Raw genomic sequence first — 24,925 nt, 5'->3', positions numbered from 1 at the left:
GCCACATCCCAGCGCCTGTTTAAGAAGGCACGGGGATCGAACCGTGTTGCTCGCCTGCTTTGCTCTGTTTTTAATGCCAGTGCGTTAGCCCAGTGTGCTAAACAGCCCCTACGTAATAGGAAGGGTGCAGTAACATTGTTCGGATTTTACTAAAGGCCTCCCAGAAGCGAGCGTGAAGTAGAGATACAAATATGTAGACAGATTAGTGAACAGTAGAGTAGCAATAGGATGGTTGTGATGGAAGATTTTAACTTCCTCAACATTGAATGTGACTCCTGTAGTTTTGGAGGTGTAGATGGAGCAGAATTTGTAAGGAGCATAAGGAGAGTTTTTTAGAGCAGTATGTAAATAGTCCAACTCGGGAAGGGGCCATACTGACCTGTTATTGGGGAATGATCCCGGCCAGGTGGTTGAAGTTTCATAGAACATAGAACAGTACAGCACAGAAAAGGCCCTTCGGCCCTCAATGTTGTGCCGAGCCATGATCACCCTACTCAAACCCAGGTATACCACCCTATACCCGTAACCTTACTTTTATTAGGACACTACGGGAATTTAGCATGGCCAATCCACCTAACCCGCACATCTTTGGACTGTGGGAGGAAACCGGAGCACCCGGAGGAAACCCACGCACACAGGGGGAGGACGTGCAGACTCCACACAGACAGTGACCCAGCCGGGAATCGAACCTGGGACCCTGGAGCTGTGAAACATTTATGCTAACCACCATGCTACCCTGCTGCCCTAAGTCGGTGATTACTTTGGAAATAGCGATCACAATGCCGTAAGTTTTATCATACTCGTGGACAAAGACGAGAGAGGTCCTGAAGTAAGAGTGCTAAATTGGGGAAAGACCAAGTATGACAAAATTCGGCAGGCGCTAGGGAATGTGGATTGGGAGCAACTGTTTAAGGGTAATTTCACATTTGTAATGTTTAAGTCTTTTAAGGAAAGTTTGATTAGAGTGCAGGGCATACATGTCCCTGTGAAAAGAGAGATATAAATGGCAAGATTAGGAAACCATGGATGACGGGTGGAATTGTGAGACTAGCTCAGATGAAAATGGATGCAGGCATAAGATCAATGTGGTTCAAAACTGATGAAGCTTTGGAGGAATATCGGGAAAGTAGGAAAAATCTCAGACGCGCAATAGAGGGCTAAAATTGGTCATGAAATATCTTTGGATAACAGGGTAAAGGAAAATCCGAAAGCCTGGTATTCGTATATAAGGGCAAGAGGGTAACTAGAGAAAGGATTGGCCCACTCAAAGACAAAATAGGGAATTTATGCATGGAGTCAGAGGAAATGAGTGAGATTCTTAATGAGTACTTTGCATCGGTATTCACCAAGGAGAGGGACATGACGGATGTTGATGCGAGGGATGGATATTTAAATACTCTAGGTCATGTCGGCATAAGGAAGGGGGAGATTTGGGGTATTCTAAAAAGAATTAAAGTAGACAAATCCCCAGGACCGGATGGGATATGTTCCAGGTTTTGAAGGAAACGAGGGACGAAATTGCTGGGGCCTTAACAGATATTTTTGCAGCATTCTTGAGCACGAGTGAGGTCACGGAGCACTGGATAATGGCTAATATTGTCCGTGTGTTTAAGAAAGGTAGCAGGGATAATCCAGAGAATTATAGACCTGTGAGCTTGACGTCAGTGGCAGGCAAACTGTCGGAGAAGATACTGAGGGATAGATTATATTCACATTTGGAAGAAAATAGATTTATCAGTGATAGGCAGCATGGTGTTGTTTAGGGAAGGTCATGTCTTACAAACCTAATAGAATTCTTTGAGGAACTGACAAAGTTAATTGATGAGGGAAGGGCTGTAGATGTCATATATATGGACTTCAGTAAGGCGTTTGATAAAGCTTCCCATGGCAGGTTGATGGAAAAAAGGAAGTCGTATGGGGTTCAGGGTGTACTAGCTAGATGGATAAAGAACTGGATGGGCAACAGGAGACAGAGAGTAGTCGTGGAACGGAGTGTCTCAAAATGGAGAAGGGTGACATGTGGTGTTCCACAGGGTTCCTTGCTCGGACTACTGTTATTTGTGATGTACATAAATGATCTGGACGAAAGTATAGGTGGTCTGATGAGCAAGTTCGCAGATGATACTAAGATTGGTGGAGTTGCAGATAGCGAGGAGACCTGTCAGAGAATACAGCAAAATATAGACAGATTGGAGAGTTGGGCAGATAAATGGCAGATGGAGTTCAATCCAGTCAAATGTGAGGTGATGCATTTTGGAAGATCTAATTCAAGAGCGGACTATATGGTCAATGGAAGAGTCCTGGGGAAAATTGATGTACAGAGAGATCTGGGAGTTCAGGTCCATTGTACCCCGAAAATGGCAACGCAGGTCGATAGAGTGGTCAAGAAGGCATACAGCATGCGTGCCTTCATCGGACGGGGTATTGAGTACAAGAGTCGGCAGATCATGTTGCAATTGTATAGGACTTTCGTTAGGTAATATTTGGAATACTGCGTGCATTTCTGGTCGCCGCATTACCAGAAGGATGTGGATGCTTTAGAGAGGGTCCAGATGAGGTTCGTCAGGATGTTGCCTGGTATGGAGGGTGCTAGCTAGGAAGAAAGGTCGAGTGGATTAGAATGCTTTTCGTTGGAAAGACGGAAGTTGAGGGGGGACCTGACTGAGGTCTACAAAATTATGAGAGGTATGGAGAGGGTGCATAGCAACAAGCTTTTTCCAAGAGTGTGGGTGTCAATCACAAGGGGTCACGATTTCAAGGTGCGAGGGGGAAAGTTTAAGGGAAATGAGCGTGGAAAGTCTTTTACACTGAGGGTGGTGGGTGCCTGGAACGCTTTGCCAGCGAAGGTGGTAGAGACGGGCACGATAGCTTCATTTCAGATGCATCTGGACAGATATATGAACGGGCGGGGAACAGAGGGAAGTAGATCCTTGGAAAATAGGCAACATGTTTAGATAAAGGGTCTGGATCGGTGCAGGCTGGGAGGGCCGAAGAGCCTGTTGCTGTGCTGTAATTTTCTTTGTTATTTTCTTTGTTTGCATATGTCTAAACACCAAGGGAAACATTGTGCATGGATAATCAACCTAAACTGCTAATTTTTAAACATCAAGGGGAGCATTTAGCACCTGAAATCGATATAATCAACACATTGATGACTATGGGACAGAAGGAGCGTGCCAATACACGGAACCTAGATATCTTTGGATATTAAGTAGCAATTTAAGCATGAGCAATTCACCTAAACTTCACATCTTTGAATTTTGCGAGTAAACCAGGTCGCCTGGAGTAAACCGACACAGACACGGGGAGGTCTGAAAGCCCCACTCAGTCACACAATATCGGAATTAAACACGGTAACTAGAACTTTGCGATGGCAGTGTCAACTATTGCTAATGTTTATCTTGCAGGTTTTTGATGGCTTCCATGTTAAATAAATATTTCTCCAGAATATTGAGGGCCGAAGGGCCTGTTCAGTGCTGTACTGTTCTATGTTCTATGTAATAATGTTTATTCTGTCATAGGGTTTAACTCTTGTGTCCTCAACCTAAATTTCCTTTGAACTCCATGTATTGCTGGGCTATTGCAGACAGGCAGTTTGCTGATGCCCCCATTTCTCTTAGGTCCCTGCTGTTGCATATTGGCCATCCCGGGTCACGGTGACGGATTACCCTCCAGAAAGAACATTATTGACCCAGATGTGTGTTTTTTTCTTTCAATGGTCCGTTATACATTCATTGTCACCTTTGGTGAGAACTTCTCGAGAGCATATTAATTTTAATCAATCCCGTGTCTCAAAAACATAAGCCTGACACTTTGCATCATAAGCCTCAATGCCGCTGCCAACCCCGCCCCCGACATGCTCCGAGACAACTTGTTCTATTTCAGCACTTTATTCCGTTTATGTCCAGTATCCACATCACATCGTTTTTATGAATATATCTTGCCCTTCATGAATTTTCCATTTGACTGGATAATGTTGCATTGCCTTCAGGCAGTTCATTGCGAAAACATCTAAAACGATACACTAAGTTACCTTTGGGAGTTATACTAGAGACTTGTTATTTGTCAATGGGAAAATTAATACTGATACTCTTTTGGTGCAAATGATCACTTAACAACGCGTATTTATTTCAACAGAATTGTTTTCCCAACCGGAATTGAACGCTGACGCTGAGAATATCGAGGGACAGTACTTGAGCGTGGAATGTAATGTGAAGACATCTCATTCCGCAATTTCTTTTCAATATTCATTTTGGAAAGATAATGAAACAGTGGCTTTAAATCAAGTTCAGAAAGTTATGTTCAAAACGTCAGCTTCTTTGAGTGACTCGGGCCTTTACCATTGTGAAGCGAATGCTTTGAGCCGCGGTGTGAGAAAGAAGAGCGAGGACATGTATATTTATGTAAAAGGTGAGGAATGACATGCATCATTTTTTAGAACAATAATAATATGTTATTGTTACAAGTTACTGTGAAAACTCCCAGTCTCCACATTTCGGCGCCTGTTCGGTTAAGCTGGTACAGTAATTGAACCCGGACTGCTGGGCTTGTTCTGCATTACGAACCAGCTGTCTAACCCACTGTGCTAAACCAACTGTCATTTTTGCGACATATCTTTATTGCCAAGTAATTCGATTCTGTGCGGCATTGGGGTTGGGGCGTCTGGGCTTTCACTAAACGATTACTTTTGCTTCGAAGAAAAGGAAAACTTGTTTATATCGTATAATGATTGAATCCAGCAGTTTAACCGCAGGCCATTTGGCCCATCGAGACAGCACCTGCCCTAAGAGCCACCTCCCGAGGCCCACACACCAGCAAAACCATAACCCTACCAAACGTTTTGGACACTACGGGACACCTTAGCATGGCCAATCCATCTAATCTGCACATCTTTGGACAGACGGGGCAAAATTTGCTTGACTAATCCACCTAAGAGGAAATTGAAACACCTGAAGGAAACCCAGCAGATATATGGGGAGAATGTGCAAACTCTTCTCAGTCATACAAGTATGGAATCGACACCGGTCCCGGGAGCTGTGAGGCTGCAGTGTTAACCATTGTGCCACTGTAAATAGCAAATGGCGCCTCACTGAACTTCGCCGATTCTGAGCAAAGACCATTGAGACATTTATGTGTCTTCGTTCTGACTTGCTTAGAAGAAAGCGCGGAAACCTTCCACGATGTAGCCAATTACTTCATCAAACGATTGATTGTTTACACCCCTCACACCCGCGGAAATTAGTTGCGTTCAGTTTTGGAATGGGTTCCTCCTGAGTTCCTGACAAAGAATTGGCTCTCCTTTTTGCATGTTTTTCTTCAAATATTTGCATTACCACAATCCTGTAACACACTGAAAGATTAAAATCCTGAGGCCATCGTCACTAAAATGGAACAATCCCCTTTTTCAAAACAGTCACTGTGAATTCCCTCTGCCGTGCGGCAACCCTGCCTGGGTATATCGGAACATCAGAAAGTGATATAGTTGTAACAAAATAACTGAAAGTCGAATGCCTGCCTCATTTTGAAAATAGCTTTAGTCATGCAGATTAGTAATTTACAATAGTGCATGACGATCAGGACATTCTGTTGCACTATTGCATTATTGCCATGCAGGTAAATTTATTGTCAGACCTGATATATCTGCTGTCACAGATAGAACTACCGAGTGATAGCCCTTTACATTGTGTTTTCAATCTATGAGAGTGGTGGGCAGATTCCCACAATGCCCACATTGTGGGAATGCGAAAAACCAGGTTTTTCGGCAGGGTCATTGGGAACCAGTGGCGATCAATTGACTGACTTAAATTAGAAACAAAAGCCAAATCACTAACAGCTGTCTTGCACTGTTTCCTTTAATTATAGAATGCATTGGCTGCGAGGGTGGTGAAATCATACTCACTCTATCACCCAGGGATTTATTCAATAATTATATGAACAAAAAGATGAAGTGGTACAGCACCTAGCCCCGTGCCATGCTAGATCTTCGGCTGTTTGATGGGGACGGTGCAGAGGGAGCATTACTCTGTATCTAACCCCGTGCTGTACCTGTCCTGGGAGTGTTTGAAGGGGACAGTGGAGAGGGATCATTACGCTGTATCTAACCACGTGCTGTACCTCTCCTGGGAGTGTCTGATGGGCACAGTGTCGAGGGAGATTTACTCTGTATCTATCCCCGAGCTGTACCTGTCCTGGGAGTGTTTGATGGGGATAGTGTCGAGGGAGCTTTACTCTGTATCTAACCCCGTGCTGTACCTGTCCTGGGAGTGTTTGATGGAGACAGCATAGATCGAGCTTTACCCTGTATTTCACCCCGTGCTGTACCTGTCCTGGGAGTGTTTTGTGCAGACACTGAAGAGGAGATTTACTGCAGAGTGAAAACGGATGTGACGTTTGTATCTGTGCGTGTGTGGAGGGAGGGGGGTGGAGGGCTAAGGCACTGGGGCACAGTGGTTGCCATTGCTGCCTCACAACGTCACAGACCCGGGTAAAGTCCGACCTGGGATGACTGTCTGATGATCTCCCCGTGTATGCGTGGCTTCCTCCAGTTTCGCCCGTTTCTTCCCAAAGTCCAATGTTATGCACATTCGGTCTATCGGCAATGAAATAACGCCTCCAAACGTCCTAAATGGAGTTACAGGATAGTGCGGAGCATTAGGCCCCATTTCGGTGTTCTTCCAGAGAGTTGTTCCAGGCACGATGGGCCGTGTGGCCTCCTGAACTTCAGTGCAGGTGAGTGGCCTCATTTGCTCTAAGCGTTATAAATATAGTGGAAATGTGGGAAGATATATTTATTGTTTGCTTTCAAAGCGTTGTCTCATTCAGTCCACGACTACCTTGGTATTGGCCCAGTAATACAAAATCTGAAAGCAGCCAGTGGTTTGTGAAGTGAATAATTTCGGCCAAAACTGCCTGCATTCCCAGCTACGTCGGATGTTCCCAGAAAGTAATGGAGAGTGTCCATTTGAAGTTCACAGATTATCGGTTTCCCTGGAAATTGTCCACAATAGTTAACTTGTCCAGTTGAACCGCGCTGGGCTGCGAAGCATCCGACCATGTCATTTCCATCAGTTAACTTCAGATGCTTTTGCCAGTTTTATACATACGCTTACTCTGAATGCGTTAGAAGGGAGAAGAGCTGTTGTAACGTTTTGCGTAACAGTGCCAAACGCGCAGACGGATCCGTGCAATATACACCACACACCTAATTCCAGGGAACTCACACACCTCCCCAACTGAGCATTCTCCCAATGATGTAATTACCCACCTCAGCGGACTTCCCAACTTCCCTCAGACCTGATCCCTAAATATATTAGCCTGAACTCTCCCGCCGCATCGACCCGCATGTCTGATCGGCCCTGCATGTGTGACCGACCTCCCCCTATCCTTACCCTCCTCTCCAACGCCCCCCCCCCCCCCGCACATTAAGAACGCCAGAACCCCATGCCCGACCATTCTCCTCCCATATCTGAGCTAACAACTCGCTCTCCGGATTTCTCCCCAACCTCTCATTCCCGGGGATTACAGAAGCTGACGCTCCGACTTAGAAGCTGGGCATAGAAGCTTATTGTCTACATTTCGAGGGGACCGGTACGATCACCTGCATTGCGGCAACGCGTTACTCAACGAAGAGATTGGGCAGACGTGTCCATTCCTTCATGCCCCGTGATTCTCCGGCCTTGCTGCAGCAAATTGCTGGGCGCCCCATTTTCCGTTCCCGCTCACAGCAGAAGCTGCGGACAATTGCAGTGTCGTCCTCCGCCACGCCCATTTTTACATCCCACTGGAGCCAGTTTTGAGTGCCACGTGTCCTTAAGTTTAGGGCCAGACGGGTACTTCATCACTGAAGTCCACGGAAGGCGGTGCAGACAGACAAATTGCTGCTGATTGATACTCTGAAGAGGCCACGGATCACGCTACTCTGTCTAACAAATGACCATAATTAATATCCCTCCTTATTAAGCAATTATATTTGTTCAGTACTCTACCAACAGCTGTTATTCATCAAATAATGTTATGCGTTTTACAAATCCTCTCGTGACTGTGCCTGAACCTAAAATATTTGAGGGCGAACAGTTCAGATTCATGAGTTCCCTTGAACTAATTTAAGCCACGGCCGGCTTCAATAATCGATTTAAAACCAAATGTTGAAGAGCTGAACTCTGATGGCCATTGACAGTGAAGTGTTCATGAGGCGTGACTGCTTCTAAACGTTACCATCCCTATTGATGTGAAACTACAGGAAGATCACATAATGGAACATGGGCTTTAAATACCTCAGCTTGTGCCGCTTAATAGAAACCACAGATGAACATAGTTTCTGGAAGGCCAACACGCATTCAAGGAGGCCCCTCTCTCTGCCTGACCCCTATCTTCACAAATACACTATTGATTTATGGATATCACTGGTAACAAGATACACCTGACGCTGTAAACTCTCGGCAAAGAGGCAGTCCCTTTAAGTCCACAGCATGACTGTGGCTCAATGCATTCCACAATGAAACCGAGAGATAGATGCCACGAATGTCATTCACGAATGATTGATACTTAAATTCCACCCACCCCCAAGATAACTGTTTCACCGTGAGTCCACTTCTCTCACTGGACAAGACTCACAACTGTCAGTCTAAACTCAGCTGTCACGAAGAAACCTTCGGCTTCTTATTTCTCACATTGCTTTCTCTCATTTGACTGAGCAAGGATCCAATTCCAAGCGCCACCACTTTCCAGTCTACATTCATTTTTCTTGAAGGATTTTTCCATTTTACAGGAGCCCTGCGCTGTCACCGAAATCTTCTCTGCGACACCTACCATTGGACAGCCAGTGGTAAGGTATCACACACTTTAGGATCATTTCCATAGATAAATAGAAGAGAGGAGCAGGAGGAGGTCTTTAGAAACTTCGAGCCTTTTCCATAATTTATCACGATCATGACTGATCATCCTACTCAATAGCCTAATCCTGCTTTTCCACCATAACCTGCGAACCCATTCACCCCAAGTGCTATATCTTGCCGCCTCTTGTATAAATTCAGTGTTTCAGCAAGAAACTACTTCCTGTGGTAATGAATTCCACAGGCTCACCACTCTGTGAAGAAATATCGTCTCATCTCTGTCCGAAATGTTTTACCCTGAATCCTCAGATTATTACCGTTGGTGTTCGACACACACACCATTGGTAACATCTTCCCTACATGTACCCTGCCTAGTCCTTTCAGAATGTTATGTGTCTATGAGATCGCCCTCATTGTTCTGAACTCCAGCGAGAACAATCCTAACCTAATCAATCTCTCCTCATATGACAGTACTGCCTTTCCAGAAACCACCCTGGTAAACCTTCCCTGCACTCTCTCGAGAACAAGAACACACTTTGTTAGAATAGGAGACCAAAACTGCACACAGTATTCTAGGTGTTTGCTCGCCAAGGCCCTATATAATTGCGACAACACATTCCTGCTCCTGTACTAGCAATTTATCGCAATGATGGCCAAACTACGATTAGCCTCTTTTACCGCCTGTTGCACCGATATACTTACCTTCAGCAACTGTCGCAAAAGGATATTCTGCTCCCGCAGCAAACTCCCCGCTCCCAATTTACAACCATTCAGGTAGTGATATGCCTTCCTGTTTTTGCTTCCAAAGTGAATAAACTCACACTTATCCAAATTCTACTGCATATGCTATCGATTTGTCCATTCGCCCATGCTGTCCAGGTCATGGTGTAGGATCCCTGCATCCTCGTCACAATTCACCCTCCCACCAAACTTGGTATCATCTGCAAACCTGGAGATGTCACATGTTGTTCCCTCATCCAATTCATTAATGTTTATTGTTAATAGCTGGGGTCCCAGCACCGATCTCTCTTACTGCCTGCCAATGTGAAAATGACCCATTTATCCCTACTCTTTGTTTCCTATCAATCAACCACTTTTCTATCCAACTCAATACACTTCCGCAAATCCCATGAGCTTTAATCTTGCACACTAATCTTTTGTGCGGACTTTCATAAAGGACTACTGAAAGTCCAAATATACCACATCGACTGGTTCCCCTTGATAACTGTGCTAATTGCACCTTCAAAGAATTCCATCAGAATTGTACAACATGATTTTCCCTTCATAAATCTATACTGACTCTGACTGATCCTGCCCCTGCTTTCCAAATGTCCCGCTCTGAAGTCCTTGATGATGGATTCAAAAATATTTCCAACTACCAGTGTTAAGTTTACTGGTCTATAATTTTCTGCTTTCTCTCTGCCTCACTTTTTGAATATTGGAGTGACATTGGCTACCCAGTAATCTGCAGGGACTGTTTCAAACACTTTAAAATCCGCAAGATGACCACCAATCGATCCACCATTTCCAGAGCCACCTCCTTGAGCACTCTGCGACGCGGATTATCAGGTGCTGGGGATTTATCCGTCTTTATTTCTATCAATTTTCCCAGCACCGTTTCTCTACTAAAGTTGATTTTCCTCAATTCTTCTTCTCACTAATCTTTTCATTCTCAAACATTCCTGGTGTCTGAATTATGCCGTATTTTGTGAAGACAGAAGCAAAGTATATATTTACTTGCTCAGCCATTACTTTGTCCCTTATGCATTCCCCGGTTTCTGTCTGCGGGGTGTCTACATTCGTCTTTAACAATCTATTTGCGTCATATTTGTGGCTTTGGGTCACATGAATACTAACTTAATCCAATTTCCTTGGCTCATTTAACATCATGCTACTTGATAACTTGTCATTATTTCTCTAATTTCCCTAAGGAACTCTTCTGGCATTTCTGGCATTCGCCTCCTTGTTCCTTTGTCCATCGATGTGAGAGGTATTACTTCTATCAACGGAAAGTTCCATATACTCTGCCTTCCGGTTCTTACTAAATTCAAACATGCCGTTTTCCTAAATGCGTCCAGGTTGCTAAGAAATAGGTAATTTCAAAAAATGTATTTTGTTATCTTTCACGCCATTAAATTCTCAGCGCAATAGAAACACACTTTCAACTGAAATTGAAAACCGCAGTGATGTAGACAACTTTGTCCAACATAGATCTAAGTGTGGTTTTATATCAACAAATACGAAACCCCTCAATGAGACTAATGTACATCACGACGTATTTACGATATATAACAATGCAAAAATGGAAGGCAGTAGCGTATGGCATTGTTGTTGGTCTTGTAATCAAGGGGCCCAGAGAAATGCTACGGGAACCGTGTTAGAATTCCGCGAAGGCAGGTCGTGAAGTTGTAATTGTATAATAACTAAAACTTGGAATTAAACGTCTAATGATTTACCATGATGCCCCTGCTGACTGTCGTAAAACAAATCTGATTCTCTAATGGCCTTTAGAGAAGGAAATCCACCGTCCTTTGTTGATATGACCTACACGTGGCTGCAGATGCACAGCAATATGGTGGACACTGAAATACTTTCTGGGATGAACAATAGATGCTGGGCAAGACAGTGACACCCACTGGCAATACGCAGATAGAAAATACTTAAACCTACCTATGTATATTGGAAGGAAGTGAACGATCAAAATTGTACCCAGAAATTCCTTACCTTAAATTAATCATGCAAAGAAACATTGCTGCTTAAAATCAATTATTAACTCGGTGTCACAATGTTCATGGAAAATTCGATGCATTTAATGGGATCCACCTTTTCACAACGCATAAACAATGAGCACTTTTCGGGGCTTTCTGTAATGATCAATAGGGTTTGCTCGTATTCCATTTTGCTGCCACTGTCTGTTCTACATTCCCTTCAAAGAAAATCAATAACAAACCTGAAAATATCATCAATGAGCCTTTGTTATTTACGACCATGGCGCAATGCACAAACGTAGCGACGTCATGTTTCATCAACATCTATATTTTTTGTGTTGCGAGAAACGCCCTTTCGAGAAAGAAAAGTTGTTTCCCGCCCAAATTTCAGTTGAAGTGAATGATTAGAACTAATTCCCAGGAATAAACAACGTTGCTCTGTTTCTGAACCCAGAGAAGCAGGGCCGGTTACGTAAGGCTGGTTAAATTTGCTCACAAAAGAGTAAACCAGATTTGTTTCCCTCACAGTAATCGATGGTCATTTCAGTGTCACGATTATGAGACCTGTTGTCACATGCCATTCATTTTAAATTGAACTGTAGCCAATCTGTTCTGAGGATTAAATTGGTCCGATAGATTGGTGGTCCTCTGCAATTTCAACTCTCCCCACACACATTAAAGTGACCACCGTAAAACTCTGCTTCGGCAGCTAGTTAAGCTGGAGGCGTCAATTGATCAATGTTGGCGCAGAGATAGACTGAGAAAATATTCCTTTATCAGGGAAAATGTTGGTGATGGAATAATCCGACAAATGATGCTGAGGAAATCAGTCAGAGCATTTATTTTTGAAATACCAGAATCATGGGTAGAAGTGGATATGCAAAGAGGCCATGTAAATATGTATGCAGGATTGTTGCATTAAAATATTAAATTGACCACACATCTATTCACGAGGCTAGTTAGACTTTCAGTTTCTCGCATATCGCAAAGTGCTGATTCCATTAATGCCGTCTGCACAAAATCGTTCTTGCAAAGATCCATCCTTTGGTAGTTTCGGAATTTTACTGAACTGGCCATTGTCACTGTGTTCTCCAACCCCACAAATTGTTCAGTCGAAAATATAGTTTGTGGTAACAAAAGTAACATGTGTTATTTATTTTCTTAGAAGCCTTCAGCAAACCGACGTTGTCCGACAATGGCCAAATATTTGTGGGTCAACAGTTGAACGTCACCTGTGAGGTACAAATAAATTCCTCCCGTTCCTCTTTGAGATACGTGTTTTTCAGAAGCGGACAGGCTCTCAATTTGCCAACAATCGGTAAATTTTATATTGTGGAGCAAGCACAGCCTGATGACTCAGGGACTTATCTGTGTGAAGTAACGACTACTGAGAGATCAGTGAAGAAACGGAGCGATCCGATTTCGGTGAAAATACATCGTGAGTACAAGTTCTTGCAGCTGTTTCCCTTCTCTGGTTCAGGAAATAGTCGGCCATTTATCTCAGCAATACGCTTTATCATTGGGGCACAAGGATTATGAGTGCCGATAAACAAACCCATAGATTCGAGGCAACATGTGCTGTTCTGGTGCGACCTATTTGGAAGACCGTCAATTCAAAGGGAATGGGCAGTGTTGTTTCGAGCTATTATCACAAGAAGCGAATTATCGGGATAGACCTGGGCCACAGATAATAAGGAAGAACAACTGTTGTATTCGCAGTTTGTTGCATGATAACGGTGAAGAAGGAGCAATGCAGAGTGAGCGAATAGGACTATGTCTTTCTCCTGATTCTGAAGACAATAACGTAGACAGTCAATTTATGTTAATGGGATGAAGGATGTGATTGCACTGGAAGGTGTGCAAAGGAGATTGACCAGGATGTTGCCTGTAATGGACGATTTATGTTTTGAGAAGAGATTGCATATGTTTAGTCTTTGGAGAAGGTAAGATTGGGCAGGGACAGTATTTAAGTGTGTCAGATTATGAGGGCCATGGTAGGGTGGGGAGGGAGCAGCTGTTCCCCTTAGTTCAGAAGTCAATCGGGAGGGGATAAATGTACAAGGTGAGATGCTGGAGGTTGAAGGGGTATGTGAGGTAAACCGTTTTTACCCAAAGGGTGGTCGCGGTCTAGAATGCACAGATTGGAAGGTGATGAAGATTTGGCCCATCATAACATTCAATGTTGTGGGCCAAGTGCTGATTAATGGTATTAGACAGCAGGCCAGGTCTTCTTTCACGTGATGATGCAGACTCTATGTGCCGAATAGTCTCCTCCGCACTGTCTGATTCTGTGATACCGAGAACCGTCTGACGGTTTTCGGCAAGAGGGAAGGGGAAACAGGTGAGACTATCTCAATTCAGGCAGGTAACTGCTGGGAGATGGATACATTGAAAAGTTGAAGGCCATTGCAGCCCGTTTTTTTTGCTATACAAGCGTCGCAGCAATGAAGACCATATTGGAAAAGGTTGGCATAGACATAGACATAGAACATAGAACATAGAACAGTACAGCACAGAACAGGCCCTTCGGCCCTCGATGTTGTGCCGAGCAATGATCACCCTACTTAAACCCACGTAACCCGTATACCCGTAACCCAACAATCCCCCCATTAACCTTACACTACGGGCAATTTAACATGGCCAATCCACCTAACCCGCACATCTTTGGACTGTGGGAGGAAACCGGAGCACCCGGAGGAAACCCACGCACACACGTGGACAACGTGCAGACTCCACACAGACAGTGACCCAGCCGGGAAACGAACCTGGGACCCTGGAGCTGTGAATCATTGATGCTAACCACCATGCTACCGTGAGGCCCATGTCGGACAGAATTAATGCAGACGGAAACAAAGTTAGTCAGTCAGGTCGAACACCCGAATTTCTTTCTCATGAGGGTTTTTGCCAGACTTTATCAGCATTTATTTCAGTTATCCGACAATTACAACACTACATACCCATATATTGCAGAGTTGTTATCGTTTTGGAGGAGCAGACTCGGAAAAGGTTCGTGCTGATCGGATACAATGGGGTGGACTATATGAGGAAGAGATTCCAACAATACGCCTTCGTCCATTGATCACATTAGCTGTCAAAACAAATGAACGAGGGGAAATCTCTACTTGGGAGTATAGTGAAAAAATATTTTTGTGTGCAACCTGATGACGGCCCGCAAAACGCCAGGGAGCTTGGGTCGTCGGCCTTGGGTGACTGTGTGTGTGGGGTTTGCACGTTTGCCCCCGTATATGTGTGGGTTTCCCAGGTGTACCTGCTTCGTCCTACAGTCCAAGCATCTGCAGGTCCGGCGCATTAGGTACAATCAGTGTGCGGGCCGAAGGGGATAGGACGAGGGAGAAGGCTTCGGAAGAGTGCTCTATCGGAGGATCTTTGTAGTCTCGATGGGCCGAATGACGTCCTTCTGTATGGTAGAGATTCTAGGTTTCTATGAGAATCGCACCTCAATTCCAAAACGGCACTATTAACATAGAACATACAGTGCGGAAGGAGGCCCATCGATTCTGCACCGACCCACTTAAGCCCTCACTTGCACCCTATCCCCGTAACCCAATAACCCCTCCTAACTTTTTAGGATACTAAAGGCGATTTATCATGGTCAATGCACCTAACCTGCACATCTTCGGACTGTGGGTGGAAACCGGAGTACCCGGAGCAAACCCACGCAGACACGGGGAAGATGTGCAGACTCTGCACAGACGGTGACCCAGCGGGGAATCGCACCTGGGACCCTGGTGCTGTGAAGCCACAGTGCTATCTACTTGTGCTACCGTGCCGCCTCATGCTGTCCCGATTTTTTGATTTCGTTTGACTCTGATGTATTGTCATGTGTACCCAGGTGCAGTGAAAAGTCTTGTTCTGAGTACAGTCAAGGCAGATCATTCCATACATGAAAAACATCGCACATACGATAAATACACAATTTTAGCACATGCTCGAGGCATTGGATGAATCACACAGAGTGAGGCACTGCACAGCAGAGAAGATGTGTTCAGAGATCAGTTCAGTCCATGAGTGGGTCATTCGGGAGTCTGGCAACAGCGGGAAGAATCTGTTTTTGAATCTGCCAGTGCGTGTTCTCAGATTTCTGTATCTCCTGCCCGATGGCAAAGGTTGGAAGAGTGAGTAAGCCGGGTAAGAGGGGGCTCTGGTTATGCTGCCCGCTTTCCCCTGGCAGCGGGGGATGTTGATGGAGTCAATGATGGGAGGCAGGTTCTTGTAATGGATTGGGCTGTGTTCACGACTCTCTGATATTTATTGCGGTCTTGGGCCGAGGGGTTGCTGACGCTAAATATCTAAGATGTGGATATATTTTACAGCAAATCCAGTGTCAACGCCGCAGCTGATAATACATCCCAGGAGTGATGCAATAGAATGGGAGACTGCGTGGTTAAGCTGTTCAGTGCCAAGCGGGACTCCACCAATTAATTACCGTTTCTACAAGGAACCCAGTTTGGACATTTACCAGCAGATGTCCAACCTGACCAGCTTTACGTACGAAATTGGTAATGTCAGCAGATACGATGGAGGGAGTTACTATTGCCTGGCTGTAAACCAGGCGACCGAGCATCCTCTACAAAGTGAACAGATTGTGCTATCAGTGATCGGTGAGTTGCTAAAATTGCCTTAGCAGAATAACAAATCTAGTGATTTGAAGAAATATAGTCATGGACATAGCGTCAAATCGATTTTCTGATTTCTCTGTCGGTTCGAAATAAAGCACTCACTATATTAGCAATTATATAGAATGGAGGGAGGGGCAGCATGCTTGAAACCCGCGAATGTGACAAAAAATAATAAATTGCAGGAGCACTTTTGAGTCTAGACAACATAAGTGGCAGCAGTCATTTCACTGTTAAATAAGGTAATCTGGTGAGTATTAATATAGCACCATCATGGGAGGAAGCTTTTGTGGAAATATGGCTCTTTTATTTATTTGGACGTGAACATCAAGGTAATTTACCCCCCCCCCCACCCCCGATTCACAATTCCCCTAGATCTGACTGAATCTGTGTCATCTCAGAGAGCAGTTGAGCGTAATTCAGAATTTTTAGTCTGAATTACATCGACGGTGGCAAAACAAGCATGTTTTCCGAATCCCATCTTGCCATTCAGGAGGCGGTGATAAGCTCCCTTCCTTCACCGCTGCGGCCCTGAGATGTTGGTACACCCACAGGACTGTTACAAAATACAATGCAGGATTTTTCCCAGCGACAGTGATGGAAAGTCCAAGTCAGGGTGGGGAAAGATTTGGAACGGGAACTTCCAGGCGATGGATGCCCCATGCATCTGCTGCTCTTGTCCTTTTAGATGGTTCATAGGTTTGGAAGGAACTGTCTGAGAAACCTTGGTGTGTTTGTGCAGTGCCCCGTATAACTGGCAAACATGGTTGCTACTGTTCGTTAGTGGTGGTGGAATTTCATTTTTGCGGAAGCAGTAGCAATGCTGTCGAGTTTCTTGAAAGTCTTTGGAGCTACAGTCATCCATGCTGGTTGAGAGCATTCCATTATATCCTGTCGTGTGACTTGTCGATGGAGGGCGGACTTTGGAGTGTACTGAAAAAATCTACTAGCAACATGATTGCTCGTGTTCGAACTGCTCAGGCAGCTATAATTTCCTATCGGTAATTGAGCTCAATTTATGGTCAATGTTTACCTTCAGGCGTTGGTAGTGAGGTACTCAGCGATGGAACTGCTACTGAATGAGTCTTCAGGCCATCTTTCCTTCCTTAACAATCTTATCGTACACACGTCGTTTTGACTTAAATGCATCGTATGAAAAATAATGTGAGAAATTATAAGGGTGTGTTATGGTCGAGGGTGTAGGGGGCAACTGTTCTTGCTCGTAAACCGATCGAGAACGGGAGGGAACAGATGTGAACTGATTTACAAAAGAAGCAAATTTGACTTGAGAAAAGGAACAAGTGATTCGAGTGTGGAATTCAGTGCCAGGAATTGTGGTGGAGACAAGTTCATTAAGTCATTCAAGGCTGGATGATAAATTTCTTGGAACAATGTGCGGGGAAAATGCATGAAACCACCAGGCTCGTTTGGAGAGCTTGAGCAGACACGGTGGGCCAAATGGCCTCCTCCGTGACACAACGGTTATGTGTTTCTATGGTATATCGGGAGCTCAACACATTTTTCTGATTACCATAATTCAGATCCGATTCATATGCGAGGTGATATTGAGCAATCGAATTTATATTCCTCAATAGTATCGGTAGGAACTCAACCTGTGCCCCAAGGATATTAGAACTTTCATTTTGAAGATGAATCAGGTGATATTACGACCAGCCTGTGCTTTAACTCTGACTGTCCAGCACTAAATGTAGATCTTTGGAGGAAACTAGGTATGTTTTGTCGTTTCCAGAAATTGAACGACAGATAGTACCATTCAATATTAGAGGAATAGTGCGTGAGGTGTCCACGCCGATAAAATTAAACGTCGGCATTTTTTTCTGCGCCGACCTAATTCGTTCACTCGATTTATCGTCATTTGTTTACAATTCTGATCCCAGATTTGGTCTGATGCAGTAAGTTCACTCATTCAGTATTGAACCTCGTTTGTTCTTCTGCAGTCCCTGTAGCCGGAGCTTCTCTTGCTTCCAAGGACAACCTGACAGTGATTGCAGCTGGGCACCGCCTGGTTCTGCAGTGTGTATTGAAGGAAGGGACCACGCCCCGCTTGCTGTGGTATAAAGACAATCTCCAGTTAACAAACAATAGCGAATCTTATCACTTAAATGCGGAGGGGAACGAGCTGGTTGTCGATTCATTCGAGGCGCACCATGGAGGGCGATATCACTGTGTTGCGATCAACAGAGGGATTGATGAGATGATGTTTAACACAACCAGCAACTATTTCGAAGCGGCTCTCTCAGGTAACTAATTTATTGATATAAAAGCAAATTACTGCTGATGCTGCAATTTGAAACATAATTAGAAAATATTGGCAGCAGATCTTCAGAGAGTAGACAACAAATCTTTCGAGTCTGGATGCCTTTTTCCCAAGGTTGGAAGGAACTGGAAATACGGTTCGAATTACACTACAGTAGAGGTGGGGCGCGAGAGGAGAGGAGCGGTGGAGCGGGAGTGGGGGACAACGGTAGGTGAAATTAACAAAGATGTCGAGGACAGAACGACAAAGGGAATATAAATGGTGATCATTGCGACAGAAATTGGGCTATCACCTCACTTTTGTCAATCTCCACCTATCGCTGGCCCTCTATCCAGCACTTCCGCTTTACCGCGCCACGCCCATAACAATAGAAATATGCCCCTGTTCTCAGGTCTCACCAGCTTTGAGAAACTGGCACATTAAGCTCAGCCTGCTTTTTATATCCCATTTAATTTATCAATTTAAATTGTAGATGCGGTTTACTGATTTCTAACTCACGGAAGGCACAGCGTCTGCCATGTTTAACTTGATACGGTTCTGAAGAGGAATGTAGCAAGTTGCAAGCACCCTCCACAATTCAGCAATTTAGCGGAGGGAATGGCGTAGTAGTATTGTTGCTGGACTACTGATGACCTTCAGAGAAGGAGATCTATCGTCCGTACCGAGCCTGGCATAAATGCGTCTACAGATGCATAGCAATCTGATTTATCTAAAATTCCCTCAGGGATGGCCAATACATCTTGACGCCCACATCCACGAACAAATACAAATAACTTATTAGGACAAGGCCTTAAGGAATAATCGGCATGGATCTCTCAACAGCACTTTCGCAGCTCTCGCTGGCTGATGAATTTCAAAGTTTTTCCACGAACTGGCGGCGACAAATTTCTTCATTCCAGGCGTGAGAGATGAACTCGCCATCATGAGAATGCTGTGTCGTGTTTTCGGCCTCTCAACCATGGGGAATACCCTTGCGACATCTGCCCTATTCAGAAAATTCCGGAAGTTAAATCTCATGTGACTCATATCACTCTCTCGCTTTAATTATATTAATTCTACCTCTCACTGTCATTCTTCTTCGCGCTCTCTGTCTCTCAATGCATAGGAACAGATGTAGATCATGCCTTCTCTGGTATAATCCTCAACTGCACTTTCCTACTTTATCCCCATGACCTTTGATTATCGTACTGGTAAATATATATATACATATGTCTCAGCCTTGAACAGACGTAACAATTCGGTCTCCACAGCTCTCTGCGGTAATAAATTAAATAGATTCACTAATTTCTGAGAGAATACATTTCTCCTAATCATCCCTAAAATGGGCGACACCTCGCGCTGAAATGATGCCCTGTTCTCCTAGACTTCCTCTGAAAGGGAGACAAAATCTTAGCTTCCACCCTGTCGAGACCCCGAAAGATCACATATGTCCCAATTAGGTCGTCACTTATTCTTCAAATTCCAAATGAGTCTATGCTCAACCAACGCAACATCTCCTCGTAACCAATTCCCTCCATACCCGGGATCAACCTTGTGCACTCACTCTGGAATGCCTCCAATAACATTAATATTTCCTTTAAAAAGGGGCAAACTCTACTAATATAATTCCACCTGTATCCTACCGGTGCATGATACATGTTTTGCACGATTGCCATCTTTTTATACTCCATTTGCTTGGAAGTGAAGGTCACCATTCCATTTGCCTTCCCAATCACCTGCTGTATTTGTATTCTGCCGTTTTCTGACATGAAAACCAAATCCCTCGATGATTACAGCAGTCTTTATCAATTTAAAGATATTCAGCTCTTTTATTTTTCCTACCAAAGTGCTTAATTGCACAGCTTCCTACATCACATTGCACCTACCAAGTTATTGCCCCCTCACCTAACCGGTCTTATTTCCTCTGCAGACACATGTTGTCATCCTCATAATTTGCCTTCCCACATATCTCTGTTGTCTGAAAACTTGGCAACAGGTTTTCAGAAAAAAGCAACTTCCTTTTTTCCAAGTCATCAATATATATTGGAAATAATCGTGGCGCAAAGGTGTGACACTGGATTAGTTTCAGGCAGTCATATTGAAAATGACTCTCTTATCCCAACTCTCTGTCTTCCATCATTCAGCCAGGCCGCTATCCATGCTAATATTCTACTCCAAAAAACATGGGCGCTAAAATATTACATTTACTGGTTCCATGTTACAAATCCTGCTCATTACCACTTCAAAGAATTCGAGTTATGGTTCACCCTACACGGAGTTCTGATGACTCTATTTTAATATATTACGCATTTGCAACTGATTGCTGTTACATCTTTCAAACGGTTTCTATCATTTTTACCAAATTCGGCTAAATGGCCACTGGTCACCTGTATTTTTTGTCTCCCTGCGTTTTTGAGTAAGGGCATTGGCAGTTTTCAAGAATTTAAGGGTTCTTGGCAGATTCGAACGAAGATCTTTGTCGATGCTTCTTTCACCATTCAGCGATGCAATCGATTATGCTCTCGGTACTTATCGTCTGTTATCACCATTAGTTTCCAGACTAGTTTTTACTTCAATATTAGTGGTTGTATTTGTCCCACCCACCCCATGTATGAGCATTTTGACACTTTATTAGTGTCTTCCACCGTGAAGACTGTTGCAAAGACTTTGTTTAACTGCTCTGCCATTTCCAGAATCCTCATTATGATTTCGCCCGTCCCATTCACTGAGGGGCCTACATTCATCTTGGCCTGCGTTTTTGTTTCGTTTTTATATAGTTAAAATACTATCCGTTCGATATTACTTGTTAGTTGAGAGTCATATTTTTTCTTCTCACTCTTCCTTATTTTTAATGATCTTCTGTTGGTTTTTGAAACTTTCCCAATCCTAAGTTTCGCCCACAAATTTTGCCACAGTCTTTGTTAACCATGGCTGATTAGTCGCCTTCCCAAAATCCTTCTTACTCGCTCGTAGTTCTAAGTCATGAACAATTCAGGGTCAATCGCATTTTCTGTCAATTCATTTCCCAGTCCAGTCCAGCCAATTCTGAATCAATTTTTTTGAAATTATCCTGATGTAAGTGCAGAACATTTGTTTATGTTCCACAGTTCGACGGAAGGTGAGCATCCAGCAGAGGGCAGCAGAGCAGAGCTTCTGATTGGCTGTTCCGGGGAGATTTGCATACGTGCAGTGCGGTCAGCGTAAGTTGAAGGTGCACCTGCATCAGTGACCCGAGGAGTTCGACGGAAGGTGAGCATCCAGCAGAGGGCAGCAGAGCAGAGCTTCTGATTGGCTGTTCCGGGGAGATTTGCATACGTGCAATGCGGTCAGCGTAAGTTGAAGGTGCACCTGCATCAGTGACCCGAGGAGTTCGACGGAAGGTGAGCATCCAGCAGAGGGCAGCAGAGCAGAGCTTCTGATTGGCTGTTCCGGGGAGATTTGCATACGTGCAGTGCGGTCAGCGTAAGTTGAAGGTGCACCTGCATCAGTGACCCGAGGAGTTCGACGGAAGGTGAGCATCCAGCAGAGGGCAGCAGAGCAGAGCTTCTGATTGGCTGTTCCGGGGAGATTTGCATACGTGCAGTGCGGTCAGCGTAAGTTGAAGGTGCACCTGCATCAGTGACCCGAGGAGTTCGACGGAAGGTGAGCATCCAGCAGAGGGCAGCAGAGCAGAGCTTCTGATTGGCTGTTCCGGGGAGATTTGCATACGTGCCGTGCGGTCAGCGTAAGTTGAAGGTGCACCTGCATCAGTGACCCGAGGAGTTCGACGGAAGGTGAGCATCCAGCAGAGGGCAGCAGAGCAGAGCTTCTGATTGGCTGTTCCGGGGAGATTTGCATACGTGCAGTGCGGTCAGCGTAAGTTGAAGGTGCACCTGCATCAGTGACCCGAGGAGTTCGACGGAAGGTGAGCATCCAGCAGAGGGCAGCAGAGCAGAGCTTCTGATTGGCTGTTCAGGGGAGATTTGCATACGTGCAGTGCGGTCAGCGTAAGTTGAAGGTGCACCTGCATCAGTGACCCGAGGAGTTCGACGGAAGGTGAGCATCCAGCAGAGGGCAGCAGAGCAGAGCTTCTGATTGGCTGTTCCGGGGAGATTTGCATACGTGCAGTGCGGTCAGCGTAAGTTGAAGGTGCACCTGCATCAGTGACCCGAGGAGTTCGACGGAAGGTGACCATCCAGCAGAGGGCAGCAGAGCAGAGCTTCTGATTGGCTGTTCCGGGGAGATTTGCATACGTGCAGTGCGGTCAGCGTAGGTTGAAGGTGGTTTGTGAAGGGGCTGTTCTCGAGTGACAGCTTTACCCGTACTGTCTCCCATCCATCCTCCTCCTCTAACCAAAAAAAAAGCTCTGTCCGTTGGATTGCTAAACTAACAAGTTTTTTATTTTTCATTAGTTGGGAAGTTAGTTCAGTGGGAATGGAGGCTAGGGCAGTTGAATGTTCCTCCTGCAGAATGTGGGAGGAAAGGGTCACCTCTCGTGTCCCTTCTGACTACATCTGCGGGAAGTGCACCCAACTCCAGCTCCTCGAGAGCCGCATTAGGGACCTGGAGCTGGAGCTGGATGAACTTCGGATCATTCGGGAGGCGGAGGAGGTTATTGAGAGGAGTTATAGGGAGGTAGTCACACCTCAGGTAAAAGAAGAAAGTAGATGGGTTACCGTCAGGGGAGGCAGACGGAACCGGCAGGCAGTGCAGGGATCCCCTGTGGTCGTTCCCCTCTATAACAAGTATACCGTTTTGGATACTGTTGCGGGGGACGACTTACCAGGGGTAAGCAATAGGGCGCAGGTCTCTGGCACAGAGTCTGTCCCTGTTGCTCAGAAGGGAAGGGAGAAGAGGAACAGAGCACTTGTCATTGGGGACTCCATAGTTAGAGGAACAGACAGGAGGTTCTGTGGGAACGAAAGAGACTCACGGTTGGTGTGTTGCCTCCCAGGTGCCAGGGTTCGTGATGTCTCTGATCGTGTTTTTGGGATCCTTAAGGGGGAGGGGGAGCAGTCCCAAGTCGTGGTCCACATAGGTACCAACGACATAGGTAGGAAGAGAGATGGGGATTTGAGACAGAAATTCAGGGAGCTAGGGTGGAAGCTGAGAGCTAGAACAAACAGAGTTGTTATCTCTGGGTTGTTACCCGTGCCACGTGCTAGCGAAGTAAGAAATAAGGAGAGAGAGGAGTTGAACACGTGGCTACAGGGATGGTGCAGGAGGGAGGGTTTTGTTTTCCTGGATAATTGGGGCTCATTCTGGGGTAGGTGGGACCTCTACAAACAGGATGGTCTTCACCTGAACCAGAGGGGTACCAATATCCTGGGAGGGAGATTTGCTAGTGCTCTTCGGGGGGGTTTAAACTAATTCAGCAGGGGGATGGGAACCTAAATTGTAGACCCAGTGTACAGGATGTTGAGAGTAGTGAGGTCAGGGATAGGGTTAAAAGTTCGAAAGAGGGCACCGGCAAGCAGGACGCTGGTTTGAAGTGTGTCTACTTCAACGCCAGGAGCATCCGGAATAAGGTGGGTGAGCTTGCAGCATGGGTTGGTACCTGGGATCTTGATGTTGTGGCGATTTCGGAGACATGGGTAGAGCAGGGACAGGAATGGTTGTTGCAGGTTCCAGGATTTAGATGTTTCTGTAAGAACAGAGAAGATGATAAAAGAGGGGGGGGTGTGGCATTGTTAATCAAAGAAAGTATTACGGCGGTAGAAAGGACGCTTGAGGACTCGTCTACTGAGGCAGTATGGGCCGAGGTTAGGAACAGTAGAGGAGAGGTCACCCTGTTGGGAGTTGTCTATAGACCTCCGAATAGTCCCAGAGATGTAGAGGAAAGGATTGCAAAGATGATTCTTGACAGGAGCGAGAGGAACAGGGTAGTTGTTATGGGGGACTTTAACTTTCCAAATATTGACTGGAAATACTATAGTTCGAGTACTATAGATGGGTCAGTTTTTGTGCAGTGTGTGCAGGAGGGTTTTCTGACACAGTATGTAGACAGGCCAACAAGGGGCGAGGCCACATTGGATTTGGTACTGGGTAATGAACCCGGCCAGGTGTTAGATTTAGATGTAGGTGAGCACTTTGGGGATAGTGATCACAACTCGGTTATGTTTACTTTAGCAATGGGCAGGGATAGGTATATACCGCAAGGCAAGAATTATAGCTGGGGGAAAGGCAATTATGATGCTATTCGGCAAGATTTAGGAGGTATAGGATGGGGAAGGAAACTGCAGGGGATGGGTACAATCGAAATGTGGAGCTTTTTCAAGGAACAGCTACTGCGTGTCCTTGATAAGTATGTACCTGTCAGGCAGGGAGGAAGTTGTCGAGCAAGGGAGCCGTGGTTTACTAAGGAAGTTGAAGCACTTGTCAAGAGGAAGAAGAAGGCTTATGTTAGGATGAGACATGAAGGCTCAGTTAGGGCACTTGAGAGTTACAAGTTAGCCAGGAAGGACCTAAAGGGAGAGTTAAGAAGAGCGAGGAGAGGACACGAAAAGTCGTTGG

At 45.1% G+C, this 24,925-nt stretch overlaps 1 protein-coding gene across 3 annotated transcripts in view; it reads left to right on the top strand.

Moving 5' to 3' along the window:
- The window catches only part of LOC119961240 (hemicentin-1-like), an 89,873-nt gene that overhangs the window by 48,023 nt on the left and 16,925 nt on the right, over nt 1–24,925 (top strand). For all 3 annotated transcript variants that reach the window (XM_038788686.1, XM_038788685.1, XM_038788687.1), the window contains 4 exons: nt 4,138–4,410; nt 12,705–12,977; nt 15,874–16,161; nt 18,135–18,437. In XM_038788686.1, coding sequence (XP_038644614.1) covers nt 4,138–4,410; nt 12,705–12,977; nt 15,874–16,161; nt 18,135–18,437 — 1,137 coding nt within the window. The remainder of the gene's footprint in view (nt 1–4,137; nt 4,411–12,704; nt 12,978–15,873; nt 16,162–18,134; nt 18,438–24,925) is intronic.

Source organism: Scyliorhinus canicula, unplaced genomic scaffold, assembly GCF_902713615.1.
Source record: "Scyliorhinus canicula unplaced genomic scaffold, sScyCan1.1, whole genome shotgun sequence".
NCBI lineage: Eukaryota > Metazoa > Chordata > Chondrichthyes > Carcharhiniformes > Scyliorhinidae > Scyliorhinus > Scyliorhinus canicula.
This window is presented reverse-complemented; position numbering and strand designations above follow the sequence as displayed.